The sequence below is a fragment of the Zosterops lateralis genome (assembly GCF_965231275.1).
Source record: "Zosterops lateralis genome assembly, chromosome: 4".
Classification (NCBI taxonomy): Eukaryota; Metazoa; Chordata; class Aves; order Passeriformes; family Zosteropidae; genus Zosterops; species Zosterops lateralis.
The window spans coordinates 3024822-3046023 of record NC_139765.1 but is presented as its reverse complement, the minus strand read 5'-3'; the positions used below and the strand labels follow the sequence as shown (position 1 = coordinate 3046023).

The following is a 21202-nucleotide window of genomic DNA, read 5'->3' as shown; positions in this document are numbered from 1 at the left end:
CCTTCATCACCTCCTTAGGGAAGGACTTGTGTGTCTGAAAGCTGTTTTTCCCCAACCAGTGAGGGTGACTCCTATAAGGCCATTTGTACTCTCTGTGACTTGAAATTTTGATTCATGCTTGCTGTACACAGTATAATAATAGGAAAAAAATTATTACAGATGCAGGGCAAAATAGGGATCATTAATAGCTGTCGCTGTGATTTCTTTAAAATTATAAGTTAATAATAGTGGTTAGGGAAAAATTATGAAAATCTATTACAATAATAATAAATTTAAAATTACGGAAAATAGAAAAAGTCATATCTACAGGCAGTGATCAATGTGATGATGTCTTATCTGTCTTTCATATGTATCCTGAATGCTTTTAAGCAAGATAGTTCTAAATATGAAACTGTTCGCACTTCAAAAATATGTGTGTTGTTTAACCTCCTTTGAACATACCTTTACACAGTTTGGTTTGTATTCCATTCCCCCTCACTTCTTTCAGACAATAATTTAGCAAGATTCTTTATACTTTGGCAAGAAAAGTTCATCAAATCACGATGAACTTTGTGTTTAGCCATCACAGAAGGAAAGGAAAACAAAACTGCCACAGAGCACTTGATCTTTTCTGGAAACTGGATGAAATGGCTTCCAGAAAAACAGCACAACAATACCACAGTTTGCATCCAAATCATGTCCACTGGGCTGGCATGGCCTTTTCATTTTATTGCTGATTTAACACTGGGAAATAGGGGCTTGTGACATTTTTGAAGGAAGTTGTAAAATTGATTTTATTTTTTTTTTTCTCTTTTCTTTGTGGACGTGCTAATGGGAAAAACATGGGAGAGGAAAGTACCAGTAGTGGAAACTCTCTTGAGGGATTTCCACTGAGAAAAAATCAACGTTAAACAACGTATTGTACCTGTTCTTTCTCCTTCTCCACCGAGAAACATCCGGCTGCTCTTTCTGAATTTACCCACCCTTGACCCTGCCTCTCAGAGAAGCCCTAATGGCTATCAAATTTTACAGTTTTCTTTGGCACAAGCATCTTGAAAACATCATGGCAACTTGAAAGCTGTAAAAGCTGCACTCTGCGTTCCCCTGGTTCATTAGATTGTAATGTTTACAAGGTCACGGCATCTAAAGAATAAGTTAACGTTTATGAGTAAAAAAAAAAAAAAAAAGTATCATAGGAAAGACCAGATGTAACAATTTGTTTTGTAGAAAAAAAGTGATTTAACCAGCTTTTCGTGGAAAGAGATTTTGAAAAGTGGATTTTTCTCTGAAGGTGAAGGGTTTTTTTGGAGTAGAAATATTAAGCGAGTTCTAGTGTGTCAGTATTTTCTTCAGAAAATTTGGACTTGGAGTAGATGCTGAATTCTGATGCCACAAAACACAGATGGAAATGGTATTTCATCAGGTCAGATTGAGTGAAATTGATAACTGAGAACATTTTCCCACCCAATTCTTTGTACATGGGGCAGATTTTGCAAATTTTAAGAGTAGAACAGACTTGAAATGTGTGGAAATGTGCTGATGCTAAACTCTTTTTGAGAATCTAATATGTTTAGTATTGTTGCTTAGGTTGTCTCCCAGAGAGCTGAACTACTGGCAAATTTCACCTGCACTTCACCAGAATGGTCTTGAACCTATGTTTGAGCTTTTATTCTGACCTTTAGATCTGGAACTGGTTCCCCTCTTCAGGAAAGTGCAGCTTGGTATGGGAAATACAGATTACTTAAATTCAAGTTGTCCAAAGTATGATATATATCTGCTGAAAGTATATTAAATGTAGATCCTGCCAAAGAATATATATATATATATATATATATATAAAATATATATATCCCCATGTAAATTTTACTTATTTTCATGGTTTTTGCAGTTCAAACCCAGTTATGAAGAAGAATAAGGTGCTGATCTGACTGTGATCCAGGACTTGAACTTGTTTGCAATTCTTGTCAGTGTGGGTGTAACTTCACTTCCATCTCTTTCCTTTAAAGTAGCCGTGTCAGTGCTGTGCTGCTGTTTGCTCTGAATTGGAAATGGGAACAAAAAAATATTTCAGTGCTGATCCTCTCTCACATATATCTCTCTCTCTGTTGTGAATTCCATAAAATGTGCCTTCCTGGCTTCACTAAGAAGCCAGTGACAAAAAAGCCTGGTGGCTTTTTTAGGATTGGGATTTCATCTCCGGCTGTTTGATTTTTTGGGTTTTCCAGGGTCGTTTTCTTTCACAAGCATCTGAGATCAAGCTTGTATGAAGCTGTGCAATGAGGAAGACAGTTCTTCACTGTCAATCTGTTCTTGGTTGTGTAGGATTTAGAACCTAGGGATGGTTTTTCCTGTATTTTTCTGTTGGTATGAGGATAGTGCATCATCCTTAGGAGGAACAGTGACCGAAACTCGATAAAGAATCGATACATGGCTGCATCCATCAAGATGTACTTACAAATATTTTAATATTCCTTTTTCTAGCTATTTAATGGATCCAGCTTCTTTAAGAGATATTCCATAACTGCATAATATACCTGAACAATCACTTTTGTTTGTGGTTCTGTAAATTAGAAGTTGATGTGGGCAGACAGCTTTCTCTGGCTATTTATTTTAAAATGTCCAAGCACATAAATTTCTCCTTTCAAAGTCGATTGAAGTTTTTGTTTACTAAATTAGCTCCAGATCTTGCCCTTATATTGCTAGTCAAGAAATACTTAAAAATGGACACAGATTTTATTCAATTCCACACCCATTTTGAACATCTTCTGTTGCATTGTGACTGTTGGGATCTTTGGCCTTAACAGATGCCAAAAATCATGTCAATGCACACTTTTCCCATTTTCTGTAGAAATCTGTGGAATTCAGCACTAAACACTGAATTTAGCTCGTTGACTTCCAGGCCTCAGTCATTCTTCCTTTTGCATGTTAATAGCCATAAGGCTCCTTGTGACAGTTTTGCTGTGACACTCATCCAAAATTCATCAAATCCATTTGCTCTGATTTCGGTAGCTGTGCCCATGATGATCTGTAGCTGTGCTGACAAAGTTGGTTGCATGTGTTGGAATGATTTTTGGACCTTCAGGAACTTAATTAATTAATTGCAAGTGATGCAACCAGGAGTGGGAATGAACTTTTCTGGGAGTAGACTTTTAACTTTCTTGGCATTAAATCTGTGCTGCCTTTCTAGGGGAGTTGGTTACTGCTTAGAAAAGATGCTCAGCACAGTAAATTTCATGACACTGCTGAAAATTTTTAGACAAAAAGGGAACCAGCCACTTTGCAACTTCATCACTGTTTTACAGTGGTTTGTCTTGTGGACATCAATTATTGCCTGCTGATGTGTCTTCTGTTCTCTGCTGAAACAGAAAGTTGAAATGCTGTGATATGGGAATCAGAAGAGTTTCATTCTTGTCTTCTTTTGAACATTTCATAGTTGCAGAGTTGCTTCTGGAAGAGCTGCTTCAGTGCAGGGTGGAATTGTGAGGCTTGTGAAAGTTCCACCTCTTTGTGGCAAAATACACAAATCAAACAAATCCTGGGGGAGAGTCAGTAATGAAAGGAGAATCAACCCCATTATGTGTAAGGGAAATACAGGTCCCATCAAACTAAAAAGAACAAAGTCACTTAAATTCAGATTCTCTTTCTATAACTGAAATGCAAGGACTGTAAATCATAGCACATCCTCATGGTGACACATCCTCAGATTTTCTCAGATACTTGTCTAGAGTTGTTTTTTGGTGTTTTTTTTTTTTTTTTTTTTTAAGTTCTTGGATAATAATAACTGCAGTCTTACAGAGTGGATGTTCTTTAAGTGACACCACTGCTCCTTGAGGAGGGCAGTAGCAGAGCATGGCTGCTTTCCCTAGGGATGTGCTCAAAGAGTTCTTTCCAGATGTTAACAAAAAGATTTACCTCTGCTTTCCAGAAAGAATTAGGATGGAGTTTCCAAGCCTCTTTCACCTTGGTGAACAGCTGAACCAGCACAGTTGCTAGTACACCCAAGTCATCAAGTTTCTTTTTACCTCTTTTTTTCCTGATCATTTTTTACTTCAAAACTTTTGAAACAAGCAGTGGATTTTGGAGATTTTTCCAAGCCAGTTCCAGAAAGAGATAATCAAATTTTTTTTGCCAGCATTTGAGGATGTCCTTACATCTAACCCTGGGATTGGGAGTTGCTGTCTCTTGAATACACCAAGTTCAAATAGGTTCTTAGCAGTACTAAAAATGTCTCTACACCTTAATCATTTTGGTGCATTAAATTCTTGTCGTCTCCTGCCATTGGAGTACCACATGAAATTAATTTCTCTTGGAAATACTGCAATACTCTTTGAAGGTGATTTCTTCACTAAACACCCCAAGAGTTCCCCATCTGAACAGCCAGAATTTAAAGAATTGAAAACTTTATAAGTATTTTGCCAGTGTAGATAAAACTTCAGGTTTCCCTTGGAGAAATCTTGCAAATTCATCAGTAGATGCACCTACATCCATCAGAATTTCGTGGTTGGATACCTACATTTATTTCTCCTCTTGGTTTTGGTTTTTGTTGTGGTCATTCCTTCATGATGAAAGACAATATTAAGTGAGCAAATGCTAAAACTGTTAAAAGTAGTTGAAGCTGCAAAATTAGCATAATTTCTCAGAGGTGTTTAGAGCTGAAATTTTGAATAAAACCCAATGCCATCAATTATAGGGAAAAAAAAATAACAGGATATGACCTAACCAAAAGGAAACAAACACAGATGGCCCCTGAAAATTTTGGGGTTCACAGTTCACAATAGACAAAATGAAGGGCAAGCCCGGTGGTTTTATGTGATTGAATGTTCTCCTATTCCTTTTTTCTCTACATGAATCTTACTAAGGGAGCTGTACTCTGGCATGTCAGATATAGCATTCTGTCCATAAATGAGAGTTATTCCACACTGAGCCATTCTTGAAAGAATATCTTCCTCCAGGTAGAAGAGAAGATGGAGTGGTGTTCACATTGTTTACATTTTCTCTTGGCTGTTGGAGCCTCAAAAATGTTCAGCTTTTGGAATTTGTAGGCTTTGTATGTGTTTTTATGAGGTTTTCTTGTTTGTTTTATGTGTATTTTTTTATTGTCGTCGTTTGAATTTTTGGAGGGGGTGAAAGGGGCTGGGGTTTTTTTGGTGTGTTTTTTTTCTTTGGTTTCTTTGGAAATGTAAATTCAGCAGAGTTAGCCCTTTGGTTTTTCTAGCCACACTGGAGCTGGAAGTTCCAATCAGCCTGCCAGGTGAAGTTTTTAAATAGTTATGTGAGTTTTGGAGGGAAGAAACACCAAAAAACCCACAACATTGCTCTAAAAAGGAGTTGCAATGCTTGTTTCCACTTCTAGTTTTGTACAGGTATTGGGCTGCAAAAGGGAGAAATAATTTTCTAATCCTTTTGCAATATTAGTTGTGACTTGAACTCCTGAGAGAATGAGATACAAATAATCTGTTTCTTTAGCTTTTTTTGTGTTTTCTGTATCTGTTGCATTACCCCTCCCATAACTTGAGTATTTGTATTACATCATCACTTGGTGCTGCTAATCACAGCACAGCTTTTTTAAAATAAGTATTGTATAAGGGGCACTCATTCAAAAGGCTTCCAATTTCTTTGAGATATATTTATTTATTCATTCATTTCATTTATATTATTTATTTAATTATTTATTTTATTTGGTCCCTTTTGAAGGTTCTCCCACTGCTTATTTAAAAAATTAGTCCTGCTCGATTCATTGTTTGCAAAAAAAAAAAAGGGAATTAATTTCTCAACCCTTGGCAGTCTGATGCTGAGGAACACAACAGGTGACAACAGCTTCTTCTGAAAGAAAAGACTCATTGCTGGATAAAAATGAAGAAAAATTATTGGCCTGTTAAAACATTGGCCAATACCCATAAACTCTATTTTTGTCCCTGTAGAGAACAACAGGAAGTTTCTGGAAATGTTAATGAATGGTTATGGAAGCTGCAAATTTCTGCCCAGTGGAAACCAGCAGAAACATTTTGGGAATATGCACCCAGAGCTGTGGCCTAGTGAGAGCAGAGAGTGCATTGCAGGTTGTTTGGAAATGAGAACTTGGACTTGTTAATTCAGAACCTAATTCAGAAATATGTCAATCACCTCTGCAGTGGAAGGCACATTTGAAATGTAATTCTGGGATATATAAAATATATATATTTAAATATGTATATAAATTTATAGCTCTGATATACTAACAGGTGGTTTTCTAAAAGGATAACTTTATCTGCTTCTGATGTGCTGCCTAACTTAGAGAGAGTGGCTGTGGGTTTTGGTGTAGCACACCACAAATTTAGACCTGATACTCATCGAGCCATGAGGCTCTCTTTAATTATTTATGTGTTTTTAGTTGGTTGATGTGCGCCACTGAATTATTCACAAGAGTGACTGTGATACTAAGTCAAAATACAATTTGTAAAAAGAAGAAAGTTTGCATTTTCTAGAATGAGTGAAGAGGGGCTCTTTTTTTGTATGAGGGAGGGAAGATCATGACAAGATTATTTGTAATTGAGGCAGAATCCATCACTCATCTTTTATGATCCTCTTTCAGATACAGACCAGTGTGAAAAAAAACTCCAAAAAACTTTTTGTGGTTCTTGTATGTGGATTAATACAGAAGATAAAAGTTTATTTTAAAAGGCACACTTTTGTCTCATGCCTTATTAATAGTATGCTTCATGTAATTGTTACAAGTCAAAGATTTCACTCATTCTCTGCTTGATTATTTTGAAGCCAGAAAATGAAAATGATGTTTTAAATATTAAATGTACCAAAATCAAGTGTTCCTTTTTTATTTTTGACAATATATCATTGTTTACTGTGACGATACTCCAATTATTTTGTGAAGGAATGTTTTATACATTGGCTTGCTGTTTTTCAGACAAATATGACCTTGATATATTCAGTGCTGAATGGAACAGGCAATATGAGCCTAAAAAGATTAGGGACAGGCATATATCAAAAACACACTCAGCTGGAGAAATTTTTCTATACTGTTTTTACAAAACCTTCTTTTTCCTCCTGTTGTGTTTTAGATATCGATGAGTGTGAGAACGACTTCTACAACGGGGGCTGTGTCCACGAGTGCATCAACATCCCAGGCAACTACAGGTGCACCTGCTATGATGGATTCATGTTGGCCCACGATGGCCACAACTGTCTGGGTAAGTGCTGAGTGCTGGCAAGAAACTTTTCATTTCATGTCCATGCCAAGACAGCCTGGTGTGTTTTCTGTATTTTATCATCTGGAATATCCTTAGTAACAACTTGATCCAGGTCACAAGGAATACATTCAAACCTCTGTGATGGTTCCTGTAATCCTGGTTTCGTGCCTGAGGTGTTTTGGTTTTCTGAAATTCTTTTCCCAGAGAATTTTCCCAAAAAACAAGGGAGAAGTGTGGCAGTAAAGAGGGTAAGATGTACAACCCATAGTACTGCAAGTATTTAGTAAAAATACTAAAGATGGTTTCAAACTCTTCTTAGAAAGTGTCAAAAAAGATACTGCAAAGCATCACAGACAAAAAAAATATTGTATTTAGAGACATTCTTATTATATTTATAGGTTTTTCAGTGGTATTAATTGCTGTAGGAACAGGCTTGTAAATAGTAATAAATTTTTCCTCAGAAAGTCCTGTAAGGAAAAAAAATATAATTTTTCATTATTTTATATATTAGTAACTAGGGCAAACAGATTAAGTTACTTCTCAGTCTTCACACAAGGTATCTTCATATCTACACCATAGGCAGGTATAAAATCCTTACCCTTCTGCATCTCTGCTTTTATTTCAGATAGTCTGTGCAGCTTTGGTTTCTCTGACACAAAAATAACAATTACTAAGTTTAGACATCTCTAGTATGATATCTTAATTGATTCTTTTGTATGTCAGACCTCCTGAAGATAACTGTAAAAGTAGATTTTGATGATTCAATATAGTTTATGGTTCTGCAGCAGTTAATTCTCTGTCTGATTGAGAAGAATCCTGGGAAGCAGAGGGAAATTCTGGTCAAAAATGAGGACAGAAATGCAATTCTTGGTGTGCATGATGGAGCTCTCTGCAGGGGCTGAGCAGACACAAGCAGAGTGTCAACTGTGGATTGAATGGCAAAGTCCTGGCTGGGTCCACAGGCTTGAAGGTGTGCTTGGGGCAGAAGGCCTGATTTTCCAGCCTGAATAATGGAAATGAGCTTTTGATTTGTCTGTTCTCAGATGGCACTTTTCATCTCTTGACACATGGAAACCCCTGTAGGAAACGAGAGGTGACACTTTCTCTGGAGCATCCGATCCTGCTCCAGGAGTGGTGTTGGAGCTCTTGTAGGAGGAGCAAAGCAGCAATTCCAGCCAGGCATTTGGGAGCCTGCAGCTAAAGGAGAAACTTCTGAGATGAACCAGGAGCTGATGAGGCAGAGGCCTCGAGATGCCCATTATAAAATAGACCTTGGGTTCTCAAATCAGTATAAAAGCTCATGTTTGAAGTCACACGATTTCATTTCTTCAAAAGTTTGAGGTTAAGATGTCTGTCTTGAAGTGCTCCTTTAAAATCTCTTGGCTTATTTTAAGAGATAAGAGGTTTAACCCTGGCATGCAGGCTTAATTCCTGGCTGGGTGGTAATAATCTGCAATCTGACTCAGATGAAAAAACTAACATTAGTTTATACATAGAACCGCAGAATCATTTAAGTTGGAAAAGCCCTCCAAGATCATTGAGTTTAACCTTTAGATCATTGAGTCCAGCTTTTAAATGCATGTACATCACATCATATCATTCAGTCATTTTTTTCACTAAATGTTCCAGTGTTCTATGTTTTTGTAGGGTTTCTTTTTTTTTTCAAAATAAACTCAAATCCATTAGAAATTAAAATCTACCAGTTCCTTCCTGCTGTTAAAACGTCCACACTGGGACTTGGGATTGTGGCCTCATCTAACTATCAACATGAAGTAGGAGGAGAGTTGCAAATGTGTGAGAGAAATCATTCCTAAAGCTGCCAGATGCATCTTGTCCAGAAGTGTCACATAACCCAGGATTGCATAATGATTAAAAAGACCAATGTCTTCCTTTTTATTTAGCTGTATTTTTCTTCCTCTCCTGACAGCTGTGCACAATTGTTGCTTGCTTAAACTCCAAGCAAATGCTGGTATTCCTGATGTTTATTTTTCCCAACAGTTCAAATAATTTAATTTTTTTTTTAATGTAAAACTTAACAGCTTTTGCAAAGTTGTTTTTTAGTTTCATAAAAGCAAATATTTTAAAGAGGAGCTGAAAAATAGTTCATTTCCTTGGCCATCTTCCAGTTTTCCTTGCCCTTCTTTCCTGGCTCCTGAAGACTATTAGGTGAGCTGACAGTTCAGTGTTGTCCTTCTCTAGCACTTCTCCAATAATATTATCAGTCATAAACTCTCTTCCAGATTTTCCTGGTTAGTAATTCCAGGTTCCTTGGCAGATGGAGGAAGGTTTGAATACACCCAATAGCCTTCTTTTTATAACTCTTCTTTTTTTTTTTTAATTAAAACAAATGTAAAATTATGGTATTTTTCTCAAGGAGGTTAATAATTTAAATCTTGAAGTTCTTACTCATTTCTAGACTTTTAGTTGAGCAGGATTTTGGTACTTTGCAGACCATAAGAGAAGCAGGTCAGACCCCAAATCAGGTCTCAGTAGTTGAGTAACAAGTTGCTGCTCTAAATATGAGGAGTCCAGGCCATGAGATGGGAATGGAAATGTATAAAATATATATTTATGGACAAGATGAGAAGTGCGTTGAAATGCAAGGTTTAACAACACATTTATCTGCATATTTTAAACCCTTGTGAGTTCTGCCTCTCTGCAAAAGATGACAGGCAGTGATCAGCTCCTGGGGGTGTAGCAAGAGCCTTGAGATGAAGGGAGCTTCTGGTATTTAGCTACTGAACCTTCCCAAGACAAGCAGTGAACACATTCACACAAATCCGGGCTACAAATTGCACAGCAGACTGCCTTGTAGTGAAAAATGTGTTCTAGCAGAACGAAAAACTTGAAAGCATTTTTTGAAGTTCTTTGGTTTTCAGATGCAAGCCTAAGTGACAAAGAAAATTGTTTTCTGATATATTTCTTCAGTGAAAATTACTGTTACCATATTCCTGGTTTCAGGTATTTTACCACTCTTGTTTGGTCTGTACATCAGATTAATAAGAGCAGCTGTGATTCATCACAGCAATTTAGAGTATTCAGTCTTTGTGGTGCAGTAGCATCAATCAGATTTTAGAACATGTATTGCTGTTCTGCAGTTTGTGCTGACTGATGACTAGGTACTGAGAAAATATGGATAGCTAGGATGTAAATGTTCTAGAGACAATTCTCTATTAGATGTTTACTTCTAATAACTTCTGTATAGATGTGTTTACTTTTGTTCCTTGGCTGCCTGCATCTTGTGAAAGTCTCCATGGTGCCAAGTGGTAGCAGGCTGTCAAAAAACTAAATTAAATCTTTCTTTCAAGACAGGATTGTAATATCTTAGTTCTGATAATCTTCCAACATCCAGTAAAAATTTGGAATTCTCTTTGTGGTTAATGGAAAGGTCTTTGGTATCCAGCCCTCTCTGCAGCTGGGGTCTCCACACTCTGCTTTCCTTATCTTGCTTTTTCTATTTCTGTGTAAAGTTTCCCCCCTTTAAAAGTACTCTAATGTTTAGTCACCCCACTTTAATCTTCGGAGTTCAAATGGGATATAACTTCCTTTACATGTTAATTTGCCATATGTTTGCTTTTTTGAGCCATTGTGACCTGAAAACTACCAAAAACAAGTGAGAGTATAAATCAGCGTAGACCGAAGTTTTTTTTGTTAGGTATGGGGAAATAATCAAAGGTGTAGAATAAATCTTGGTGGCTGTCAGCTATGAAGTTAGATTCTCAGACTGTCATAATAAATTAGGGAACTGGGAGCTGTGTGACAGCAGCATCAATCTCAGTCTCTTGTTTCTGCAAGTCTTGTTGTCTGAGCCTTTTTTTTTTTTTTTTTTTTTTTTTTTTTTTTTTTTTTTTTTTTTTTCCAAATACTTACTCCCTGGAGGAGGTAATCAATCACAGCAAAGATTTCTCTACATGGAACACTGAGGAAAGTAAAGAATAAGCAGCTTGGAGTGTGAAGCTAATATGTATAGGTTAAATCCCATATGGATGCTCTTAGTTAGTCTGATATGGCTGTAGATGATGTCTTGGTTCAACAAGCTAAGAGATAATGCATCCTTACTGCTTTACCTGATTAGTTTTGTGTCTTTTTTAAATTCATCTTAACTGTCTCATAATAAAAAATTTCTGAGCCAGTGTGGCCTATATTGATGCATACTTTAAGGGAAAAACTGTAAAATACATTGAATTTATCAAAGCTTCGGGAGCTGCATTGTGTTTAGCACTTATTTAAACCAAGGCAAGAATGTGTGTTCAACTGAGGGTGCAGGATTCCAGCCCATAATAGGTGTGGATGGCATTCAAGCCCTCCTTAATGGAATGGTGCCTTTTTCAGTCCTGGAAATTACATAGATCCAGTTGAAACACTGGATTCAGATGGATTACAGAAAGACATCAGACAAAGAAGTCATCTGATCCCTGATTTCAAAGAGAGTCACTGTCGAGCTATGCTTAGAATGCAGTCAGTTCTTGGCAGTGTTGATTTATGATAAACAATATGATTTATACAGTCAAGAAACAGCCATCATGAAGAATATCTGCCACATAGTTGCTGTCTGTATTAGAAAATGAGACCTAACCCTTTTCCAGTAGGAATGAGTTCTAGGTGAAAGGGTGGTAGTGAATTTCTTTTAGGGTCTCAGATTTCCATAGTGCCCTGCATAATACTCTCCGTGAATTTCTGCGTCTTTACATTATTCTTTTGACTTCAGTGTGCAAACTTGAAAATAGGGATCAAATACAAGACCAAGGCAGATGCTTGTTTTTACTGCATTCATTACTTTCTGCAGACTTCAATCCAATTCCTTTTCAAGCATCTCAAAATATTCCCTGTTCCTTACTGGAGCTGGATCAGAGCATAAGACAGAGTTTTGCATAAAAGAGGAGCAGGAAGGAGCATGGAGTAGTTGATGGCAGCATGTTTTAATATGACTTTTTTGGTGACTGTAGTTAACATCAAAGTAATAATAATTATTACTCATTAAAGAGTCACTGGACATACTTTGATGAGAATTATTGTTTAGAGAATTTGCAATGTTTGGGATTAAAGCAAAATTTATGATTAGGAGGCCTTATGAGATATGGAAATTAATTGTTAGAAACAATTCACTCAAGTCTTCAAAAAGGGCAGGAAGGAAGACCCAGAAAATGTCAGGGTCAGGAAACTACAGTCAGCCTCACCATCCCTGGAAAGGTGATGGAGCATCTTGTCCTGGATGTTATCTCTGAGCACGTGGAGGAAAAGAATCATAAAATCACAGAACGGTTTGAGTTGGGAGGGACCTTAAAGATCGTCTTGTTCCACCCCCTGCCATGGGCAGGGACACCTTCCACTGTCCCAGGTTGCTCAGAGCCCCATCCAGCCTGGCCTTGGGCACTGCCAGGGATGGGGCAGCCACAGCTGCTCTGGGCATGGTTATGACCATTTTAGGGAAGTCTCAGAGACTTGGCTTTAGTCACTTCAAAAATAACTTGAAGAACTCCTCCAAACTGTAAAACCTGAGTGGACCACAGGCTCAGGCTGTTAATGACTGCACACTGAAAGAATGTGAATACTCCTTCTTGAGCTCTGAAATGACATGAATACCCCAGGCAAGGACTGAATTTTGCTTTGAGTAGATTCCAGCAGTGTCCACTTCATCATTTCACACAAGATACATGTCTGAGTGGGACCTCGGGGCTTTTAAGCTGCAGAATTTGTCAGTAGATGGCCAGTCCATTTGCCTTGACATGTAAATAGTTTCCCCTCTGATTTAAGGTTCTGTACAACCAGTATTAGATATCTCAGAGTAAAAGGTAAGAAGGCTTTCAGGAAGTGTTCCATGGGGGACATGAAGAGAAACCTCTTTACTGTGCAGGCAACTGAGTGCCTGAAACCCAGAGAGGGTGTGGAGTCTCCATCTATGGAAGACCTTCAAAAGCCATGTGGACACAATCCTGAATATTATCCTCTAGGATGGCCTTGCCTGAGCACAAAGGTTGGATGATTTCCAGTGTACTCCTAAGAATTCTTAGGGGTTTTTTTTCTTTACAAATTGCACACTGTTATAAAGCTGTTAGAGAGATCCATTTATGTGTTCCCAAGTGCTGGCAAAAAGAATATACAGGTCTGGTGAATTTTACAGGGAAGGTGGAGTTAAGGTGGTTGTTTGTTCTGATTTATTTGGGGTTCTTTGTTTGTGTTACCTTTACACTACCAAGCTCCAAACTTATTAAATTCATGCCTTCTCTAGATAAATATGATGTTCATTAGGTCAGTTTTTTCACTGCTGCTGCTTTTCATTGATAATTCCCAGCTCAGGGCGATGCTTGTCTCTCTTTGTAAGAGTGAATGTGGCTGATGTGTCCTTCTGTTGAGTTGCTTAGCACTAACACAACTTATTGCAGCTTACATGTTCTAATGGGTGGCTGCTGCTTAGCTAGTGCATAGGTTTTCTTTTTTCCAACTGTTTTCTTAAACCCAAGTAGTCAAAAACCCCAACCAACCAGTCCACCTTTGTCCTATGTGATACAGCACAGTTGGGTTGAGTGGTAAGCTAATGTTGCCATTCTATATTTAAAAAAAAAAAAAAATCTATTTGCTGTTAAGATCTTAAATATGTTTCAGGTATTTCTGTCCAGAGAAATCAGAGAAAATATTTTTTTCTAAATTGTGGAGTTTGTGTTGCTCATGCTTAGAACAGTGGAAATGCTGAACTCATTTCCCAGATGGCAAAAATGCCCATTTGCCCAAGTATTTTGTGCCAAAGGAAGAATTCATCCTCTGAAACTATTCAGAAACTGAGGTTGTGTTTATAAAACACTTTTTCACCAATGGAGATACTCTCAGGAAAGTTTGATTGTTTTGGTATGACCTACAGGAAGGATTTGAGCACATACAAAACATTTTCAGCACTTTTCCTGAATTTTTTAATGAGTAGATACGTGTCTGACTGAGCCAATTTACCTGAATAAGCCAATATTTTTCTACTCCTGCTACAGTTCTCATTTCACTGTATTGAAATTTGTGCTTGAGACTCTCCCATTTCTTCCAATTTTCATGGACCTCAAGTATGATCCATTTAGAGCCTGAGAATTACTTTATAACCTACTGGATGCTGCAGTGCTTAGGTTAAAATCTAGAATCTAGAGGGGCTCCTAACTGTGTTACAGATAACAATTAAAATCTTTAATCTAGCTGTTTTTGAGGCTTTTTATTACCAGAGCTCAGGAGGGAAGTACTTCATGTGTTATGGACCTGGAAAATGTTACCAGCTCAGGACAGAGATCTCATTTTTCATGTCAAGTTTCATGGGTTTTTTAACCCACAGCAAAATCTTTTTTCATTATTGAAACAATAATAACAATACAAGAACAACAAGCGTATTTAAGCTAAGCCAAACCCAAGATTTCTTCTAATCTTGGCAGGATCTATAAGTAAATGTAGAAGGAAGAAGGTATAAGCAGTAATTATCCTGGGGGAAGGATAGTTCAGTTCAGCCTGCAGCAGTTAATGATGCTGAGGAAAAAAGACAAAGTAAGGGGCATTATGATAATAGACTAAATAATTTACTTATCTCAGATTTTTTCCTTCTAATTGACTGGGCTGCTGGTTTTTTTGTATCTGTAATTAGCTTCCCTCCACTAGTTTATGGAGTAATGGAGAATTTGCCACTTGGAGTGCCTATATATAACTAGATGTCAATGGGAAATGCAAACTTATATTAATGGGGCTGGGGATGTCTGTGCCTCACAGGAAAAGCTTCATGCCAGGCTGGAGGCTGCTGGCATTGCCTAGACAGTGGCACAAGTGAAAAGAAGTGTGATCAAATTCGCACAAAATTGTCAAGAAGAATATAACCTCTTTTGCAAATAACAGAAAATTTAGGCTCAGCTTTAAAATTTTTGGTGAAGTCTGATTTCAGATCTGCTGGAGATACAAATGCTGTGTACACAGGTAACAATCTCTCGCCTCTAAAATTTCTCCCTGCATATAAAGCCAGTCTAAGGAAGATGGTTTGGCAGCTCTTTCAATGAGTGATTCTTGTTCCCATGGCCCCCCTCAGCTGCTGCAAGGGATCACCCTCCCCACCTCCACAGCATGTCACTGCTTGTAGGAGCGTTCCAGCAGCATCACCTGCCTGCAGCCTCTGATCTGATCCCACTCCTACATGCCAGATTTGCTCCCTGGGCTTCCATGGGTATCTTGAGATCCCATCTTCCAAGACTCCCACTCCAACAAGAGCATCACGGTACTTGGAGGGTTAGAGAAGTGAGAAAAGTGTGTTCCAAATGCTGCTTTCATTAAAGGTTAACTCCTAGAAATGAGCACATTTTGTTTTAAACATGATGTACTGAAGTCATTTGAATTGTTTCTGTGGTTGTCTTATTTGTATATTGCTGTGCTTCAGGGTTCAGAATAGATGAGAGAGACAGCACGAGGCTAAGGGGGATTTGTAAGATCAAGAAAAAAATGCAGAAAAGGCAAGCAGTGAATGAATATTTACTCTTTCTCACAATAATGGAATCTAGAGGCATTCATCCAGACTATGAAGCAGCATTTTTTTGAAATAAACAAGTGTATGTCATTTTTATAAAAAACTTATAATAAAATTTAATCTCATAATTGAATTGCAGAGGTAATTGCCCCATCGTGTTTGGCTCACTGGAGTTTAGAGAAATCCACACAGGAAAGGTCCAGCAGGACAATGATCTAGGAAGTGATTTAGGATATGTGTGTGAACATGCCTGCAGTTATTCTGTCCCATCTTTACAATGTTCTCCTGAGTATCAGCTATAAGGACAGTGGCAGAGATGCTGGGCTAGATCTGATTTTGGTATAATTATGACTGTAGTAAATCCAGGGATGTGATTTTAAAATTTATTTTAATTAGACTTTCAGCCAACTTTGTGACTAGAGATATTCAGGATATAATGATTTTAAAATTCCAGAATCAGGCGCTTACATTTTCCAAGCCTGTGGTTGCTAATCTTTTTCCTTACAAGTGTGAAATATCCTAAGTGGCATTTTGTTGTTAATATTTGAGAAAAATCTGCAGTATTGCTATCAGTGCTTCATCTCTCTGTCCCAATGTTCTGCATTGGTAAAATAGGCATCTTAAAGATATCTTCCAAATATTCCAAGAGTAGCTTAGAGGGGAAAAAAATAGCAGGACCAGGTCCCTGGATCATGAGTCAAAAACCTGTTTTTAGAAGTCTCAGTGCTACAGCAAGTCCATTTTACTCTGGTTCCAAAATGCTTTGGAGATTTTGAAGACTCAGATTTCTGAGAGGCTTTAAGTGTTTCTGAAGATGCTGACATGATGGAGAAATGTCAGAAGGAAGGAAGAGAAGATCAGGGGAGGAAGAAAACAGTGGACATACTGTTCCTGGCATTGACTCTGTGCAGTGTTTCCATTTTGTGTCTTCCTGCTCATGGTTTTGGTTTCAGGTACCCTTAGCAGACCTTTCTCCCTCCATGGATCCAACCAGGACACTTTGCTGGAAAAGCTCCTTCAGGCCAAACACTTCAAGAAGCTCTGTGCCAGATCAGGGTGAAACACCAGTGGAGTTAATTTGAGAAATTCATCAGATAAATTAAATGAGAAACTGAAAACATTTGTTTATTGAATATCTAAAACATTCATCTTTATCAACTGTAATATTTCCTACCCTTTGATACGAGTTTGATTATGTGAAGGCAGTGGGCCAAAAAGCTAGAGGTCTTATGCAAATTGAAATATGCATTCATTTGCATAATGCTTCTGATCTATAGATATAGATATAGCTATATATATATATATATATATATATATGCATTTATGCAACCATTATCTCTCTGTCTCAGTTGAAAGATCCTTCTCCTTTCCCAGCCTTTCCCTGAACTGTGTCTTGCCCTGGTCCTGGTTGTCCTTGATGAGGACTGGCCACTCCAAAGTCCGGGGGCTCCTCTCCCTGCAAACAATATGTTTGTCACTGGTCTAAATTCTGCAGCAGCAATTCTTGCTTTTGTGCTGATTGTCATCTGAGCTGTTCAGGAGCTGTGGAAACAGCTAATTCTAGGTGCTTCCAGCAGCAAACAGAATCACAGGACAGTTCTTTGTGGTGAACATTACAGAGAATGGCTTAAGGATGTATATTCACCCTCTACTAGTTCTTCATCCTCTTTTTGAGGATGAGGATTGGAGCAGCCATGTGGAATAACCATCTGAGCTCAGCTCAGGTGAGAATCTTTGAACATTCTTTTGTGGGTTTGGGTTGTAAAGACTTGCTGAAATCTCCCTTGCATCAGTGGGGTTTCAAGACTCAGCTTTCCTGTAAGGACTGGATAATTTATTTGGGGAATCAGCACTCTTGGCTGGGGAGGCCAAGCTGAAACTTTTATTGTATAAGGAGGTTGGGAAATGGATTTGACCTTCCATACAGTAGTTTAAAGGAATGGAGTCTTGCTGCTGCCATCCTCAGAGAGACAATCTAGTCCTGATTTTGTGTAAAAGTTTATGAAAGAAGACTTGTCTGTTTGTTCTAAAAGAAGAGAAAAAAATTGTTTCATTAAAAATAGAGTAATAAACCAAGTAAGCTTTGTATTTGTGCTCAGTCAGTTTTGAATATGGGTTTATTTGGGGGTTAGAGTAGGTGTTTGAGGGAAGGGATTTTATGCTGTAAGTGACTTTTTTCAAATCTCTAGTTAGGCCCTGGGTGTGCAGGTGTAAACTGTCACACAGATCTGGAACCAATTAAAGTTCCTGAAAATCTACCCTCAGTTTTTTCAAACCAGTCAACAGCCATGTTTGAGATGAAGAAAGCTAGCAAAAGTGGGGCTAAAAAGCTTTATTGAAAACCTGACTTCTTCTTTTGGTGTTTATGTGGAATTTAATCTCTAGATTAAAATCTGGTCCAAAATTCAACCTCATTCGTGCTGCACTACTGAAGTTTCCACATTCAGGTGAATAACTTGAGCTGCATTGAATGAGGATTGCACAATGAAAAAAAAAAGAAATAGACCCTTTGGGCAGGTATTTAATTTGTGAGCTTTGAAAAAAATTCAGAGACATTAAGGAATTAACTCCTCCAGACCTACCAAAGCTTGAGCTTCTTGGAGTCAATGGAGTTCTCTTGCATAACTTCAGAAGAGTTTTTTATGCTGTTCTCTCAGCTGGGTTAATAGTAACTTGATATGCTGATCATAAAGTGACTTCATTGGAAAGAAAGTTTACCAAGTGAAGAATTCAGTAAATATCCAGTAAATAGTCCAGGCATCCATGTCCAATAGATTGGTGCAGGGGGTAGTATGCAATACTGCCTTTTAAAAACTCACAGTGCTCCAAAAAGCCCAGCCCTAGTAGGACTGAGACCTGAGAAGAAAACATGTAAATCCTGCACCATCAGGCCAAGATTCATTGCAAGGCTTGTCATATAAGAGTAGCCCTAAGTCCCAACTGTTTCCTTTCTTCAAGTCCTTCTCATAAATGCATATTAAAATAATTTTGAGGCAAGTAGTTGAACACAATTGGAAGAAATTCCTCATAGAAAAGCAATTTAAAGAGTTTTGATTGTAATAATTCTATTCTAGCATATGGATTTGGGGCTTGTGGTAATTTGATCTCTTTATTGAAGTGGTAAATTTTGATAGCATTTGCTATCAAGAGCAGAAAAAAAATGTTTACAAATCATTGCATTCATTTCAGATTATTCATCAGAGTTGAAAGGCAACTGTTTGAGTTACTTTGTGTTACCATAAACAGAGCTCTGGGAAGACCACATACTTTGTAGCATAATTTGGGGTTTGTGCATGTACCAACTGAGACTTTCCTTCAGTAAGTGTTCAGCTGATTTTCCAGAGAGGAGAATCTAGATTCCAGGCTGCTGTTCTGAAGGAGCAAGTTTGAGCTGGCACTGATAGGGCAGCAAGACCTGCTGATTGACAGAGGAAGGGTCTAACCAAAATATCTTATTTATTTTCCTTCTTGTGCAGCAGTAGGAAAGGAAGTCTTCACTTCCCCTTTTCCTATACACTCCCAATATCTCTGATGGGATGGTGAAATGGTCATATCTGGAAAAGAGTAAGAGCTGAGGGCAGGGAGGATTTTGATACAGAGAATTTGAGTTAATAGTGCTTAACATTTCCTGGTAAATAAAAAAAAAAAAAAAAAAAAAAAAAAAAAAAAAAAAAAAAAGGAGGACTGTCTGCACACTTGCATTGTCGTTCAATGCAGAATGAGACTGCCTGGTTTCCCTGGGTGCTGCTGTAATTACCCCAGAGCTTTTTCCTCCGTGAGAAAGAGCTACAACTGCTATCACATTAAGGCAGCAATGTCTGAGCAAGCTGCCCTTGCATTCAGAGCTGCCTGGCCTTGCTTGCAACAGCACCAGCAAAAAGCAGCTTGGCTTTACCTTAGTGTGTTGTGACCAGTCCTGGAGTAATTAATTTCTGCAGCAGCTGTGCCAGCTATTCTGAGGTTTGGAGTGTTGTGGATCATTTAGCTTTGTTGTGGGTTTTTTTTTTCCCTCCTTCCAAAAGTGAAATGAAAGCAAAACATGGACCAGCTCCATTGCTGACATGTTGGCACGTACTGAGAAATAACTTAACTGGCTCAAGGGTCTTCATAAAAAAGGGAAACGTGGAATTTTCAGGTGGCAAGAAAAAAGCAAAAAGGAGCTATGACTCACTTTCATGGGTAAAACAGGAGAATTGCCAAGTTGAATGTGGGTCAGACACCCAATAGTAGCAGTGGTTTCCCAATGCTGATACATGTGCGTCTGTTAAACACTACAGCATAAAAACAGTTATGCCAAAGAGAAGTGATGGGGGACAGGTCCTCAAAACAGCCAGTAGCTAATGCTGCCTTTGTGGTTTTATATATTTGCCTATTAAAATGACAATACAGACATGGAACATTTAGGTTTAAGAAGCCTTCTTTTCACTAAACAACATTAAACAAACTGACAAAGTAGGGGGTTATGACTCCAGTAATTGAAACATGCTGTTCTGTTCAAGACCAGAACTCTATAAAGACTCTTTTCACCCAGTAATGCCCTTTGTGTTTGCCTGCTACCCCTGCTAGAAATTACTGTAGACCTGAAGTATGTCTTTCCAAGTGGAGTGGGAATGACAGAGTGCAACAGCACACTTGGCAGATGGGGTCACAGCCTTTTGAGGCTGTTCATGTTCTTTGTGCATTGGAAATCAATTTGCAGCTCAGAATACAGGGGTATTCCTCTCCCCACTGTTTGGGGTTTTGTTTTGGTTTTTTTTTTCATGTTAACTTTAATGCAAGAAAAATAATTAGAGGGATTAATTTGGATTAACTGATTTGGGTAATCTTCATTATCTTAATTTACAGCGTGCCTTTTTGTGCATTCCTCGCTCTTCTACATTTATATTCTGAATCTGCACATTATCCTGAATTTCTTTTTTCCTTCTGCCTCCTAGATGTTGATGAGTGTCTGGATAACAATGGAGGGTGCCAGCAGATTTGTGTAAATACTATGGGCAGCTACGAATGTCAGTGCAAAGAGGGCTTTTTCCTGAGTGATAACCAGCACACCTGCATTCATCGCTCCATTGGTAAGTTATCAGCCTCTAAAATGTGCCCTTTAGAATAACCATGTGCAATCAGGAAAGCTGAAACTGTTCAGGGTTTGTTTTTTGGTTTTTTTTGATCTCCACAGTTCCCAAAATCATTTTACTGGCTGGTTGAAATTGATGGATTCCTCTGCTACCCAAACTTGCAGCAGAGCCATAAATAAGACAAAGAGACAGGCTTTGGTTTGACACACAAATTACACTTGGTTTGCACAACAGACTCTTTGTGCAGGCAGAGACAGATTTTTCAAATGGTAACTTTCTGCTTCTGAGTTTTTCAGAACTTAAAAATCTCTTTATTGCATAATGGTACACCTGTGATCCACCTTAGAAAGGATGGTATCTTAAGTCCAAATGAGCAGCTTGTTACTTCTGTGAATTACAAAGCTTACAGGGGGTTTTGCCAGTCTTGTAACTCATTATTTCATTGCAGATTGATCATGGCTGATGCTATATTGACACAGGTTTTTTCTTTGGTT

At 38.1% G+C, this 21202-nt stretch overlaps 1 protein-coding gene across 1 annotated transcript in view; it reads left to right on the top strand.

Moving 5' to 3' along the window:
• The window catches only part of SCUBE1 (signal peptide, CUB domain and EGF like domain containing 1), a 175619-nt gene that overhangs the window by 23382 nt on the left and 131035 nt on the right, over nt 1-21202 (top strand). The window contains exons 3-4 of the mRNA XM_083859333.1: nt 7035-7163; nt 20571-20705. Coding sequence (XP_083715459.1) covers nt 7035-7163; nt 20571-20705 — 264 coding nt within the window. The remainder of the gene's footprint in view (nt 1-7034; nt 7164-20570; nt 20706-21202) is intronic.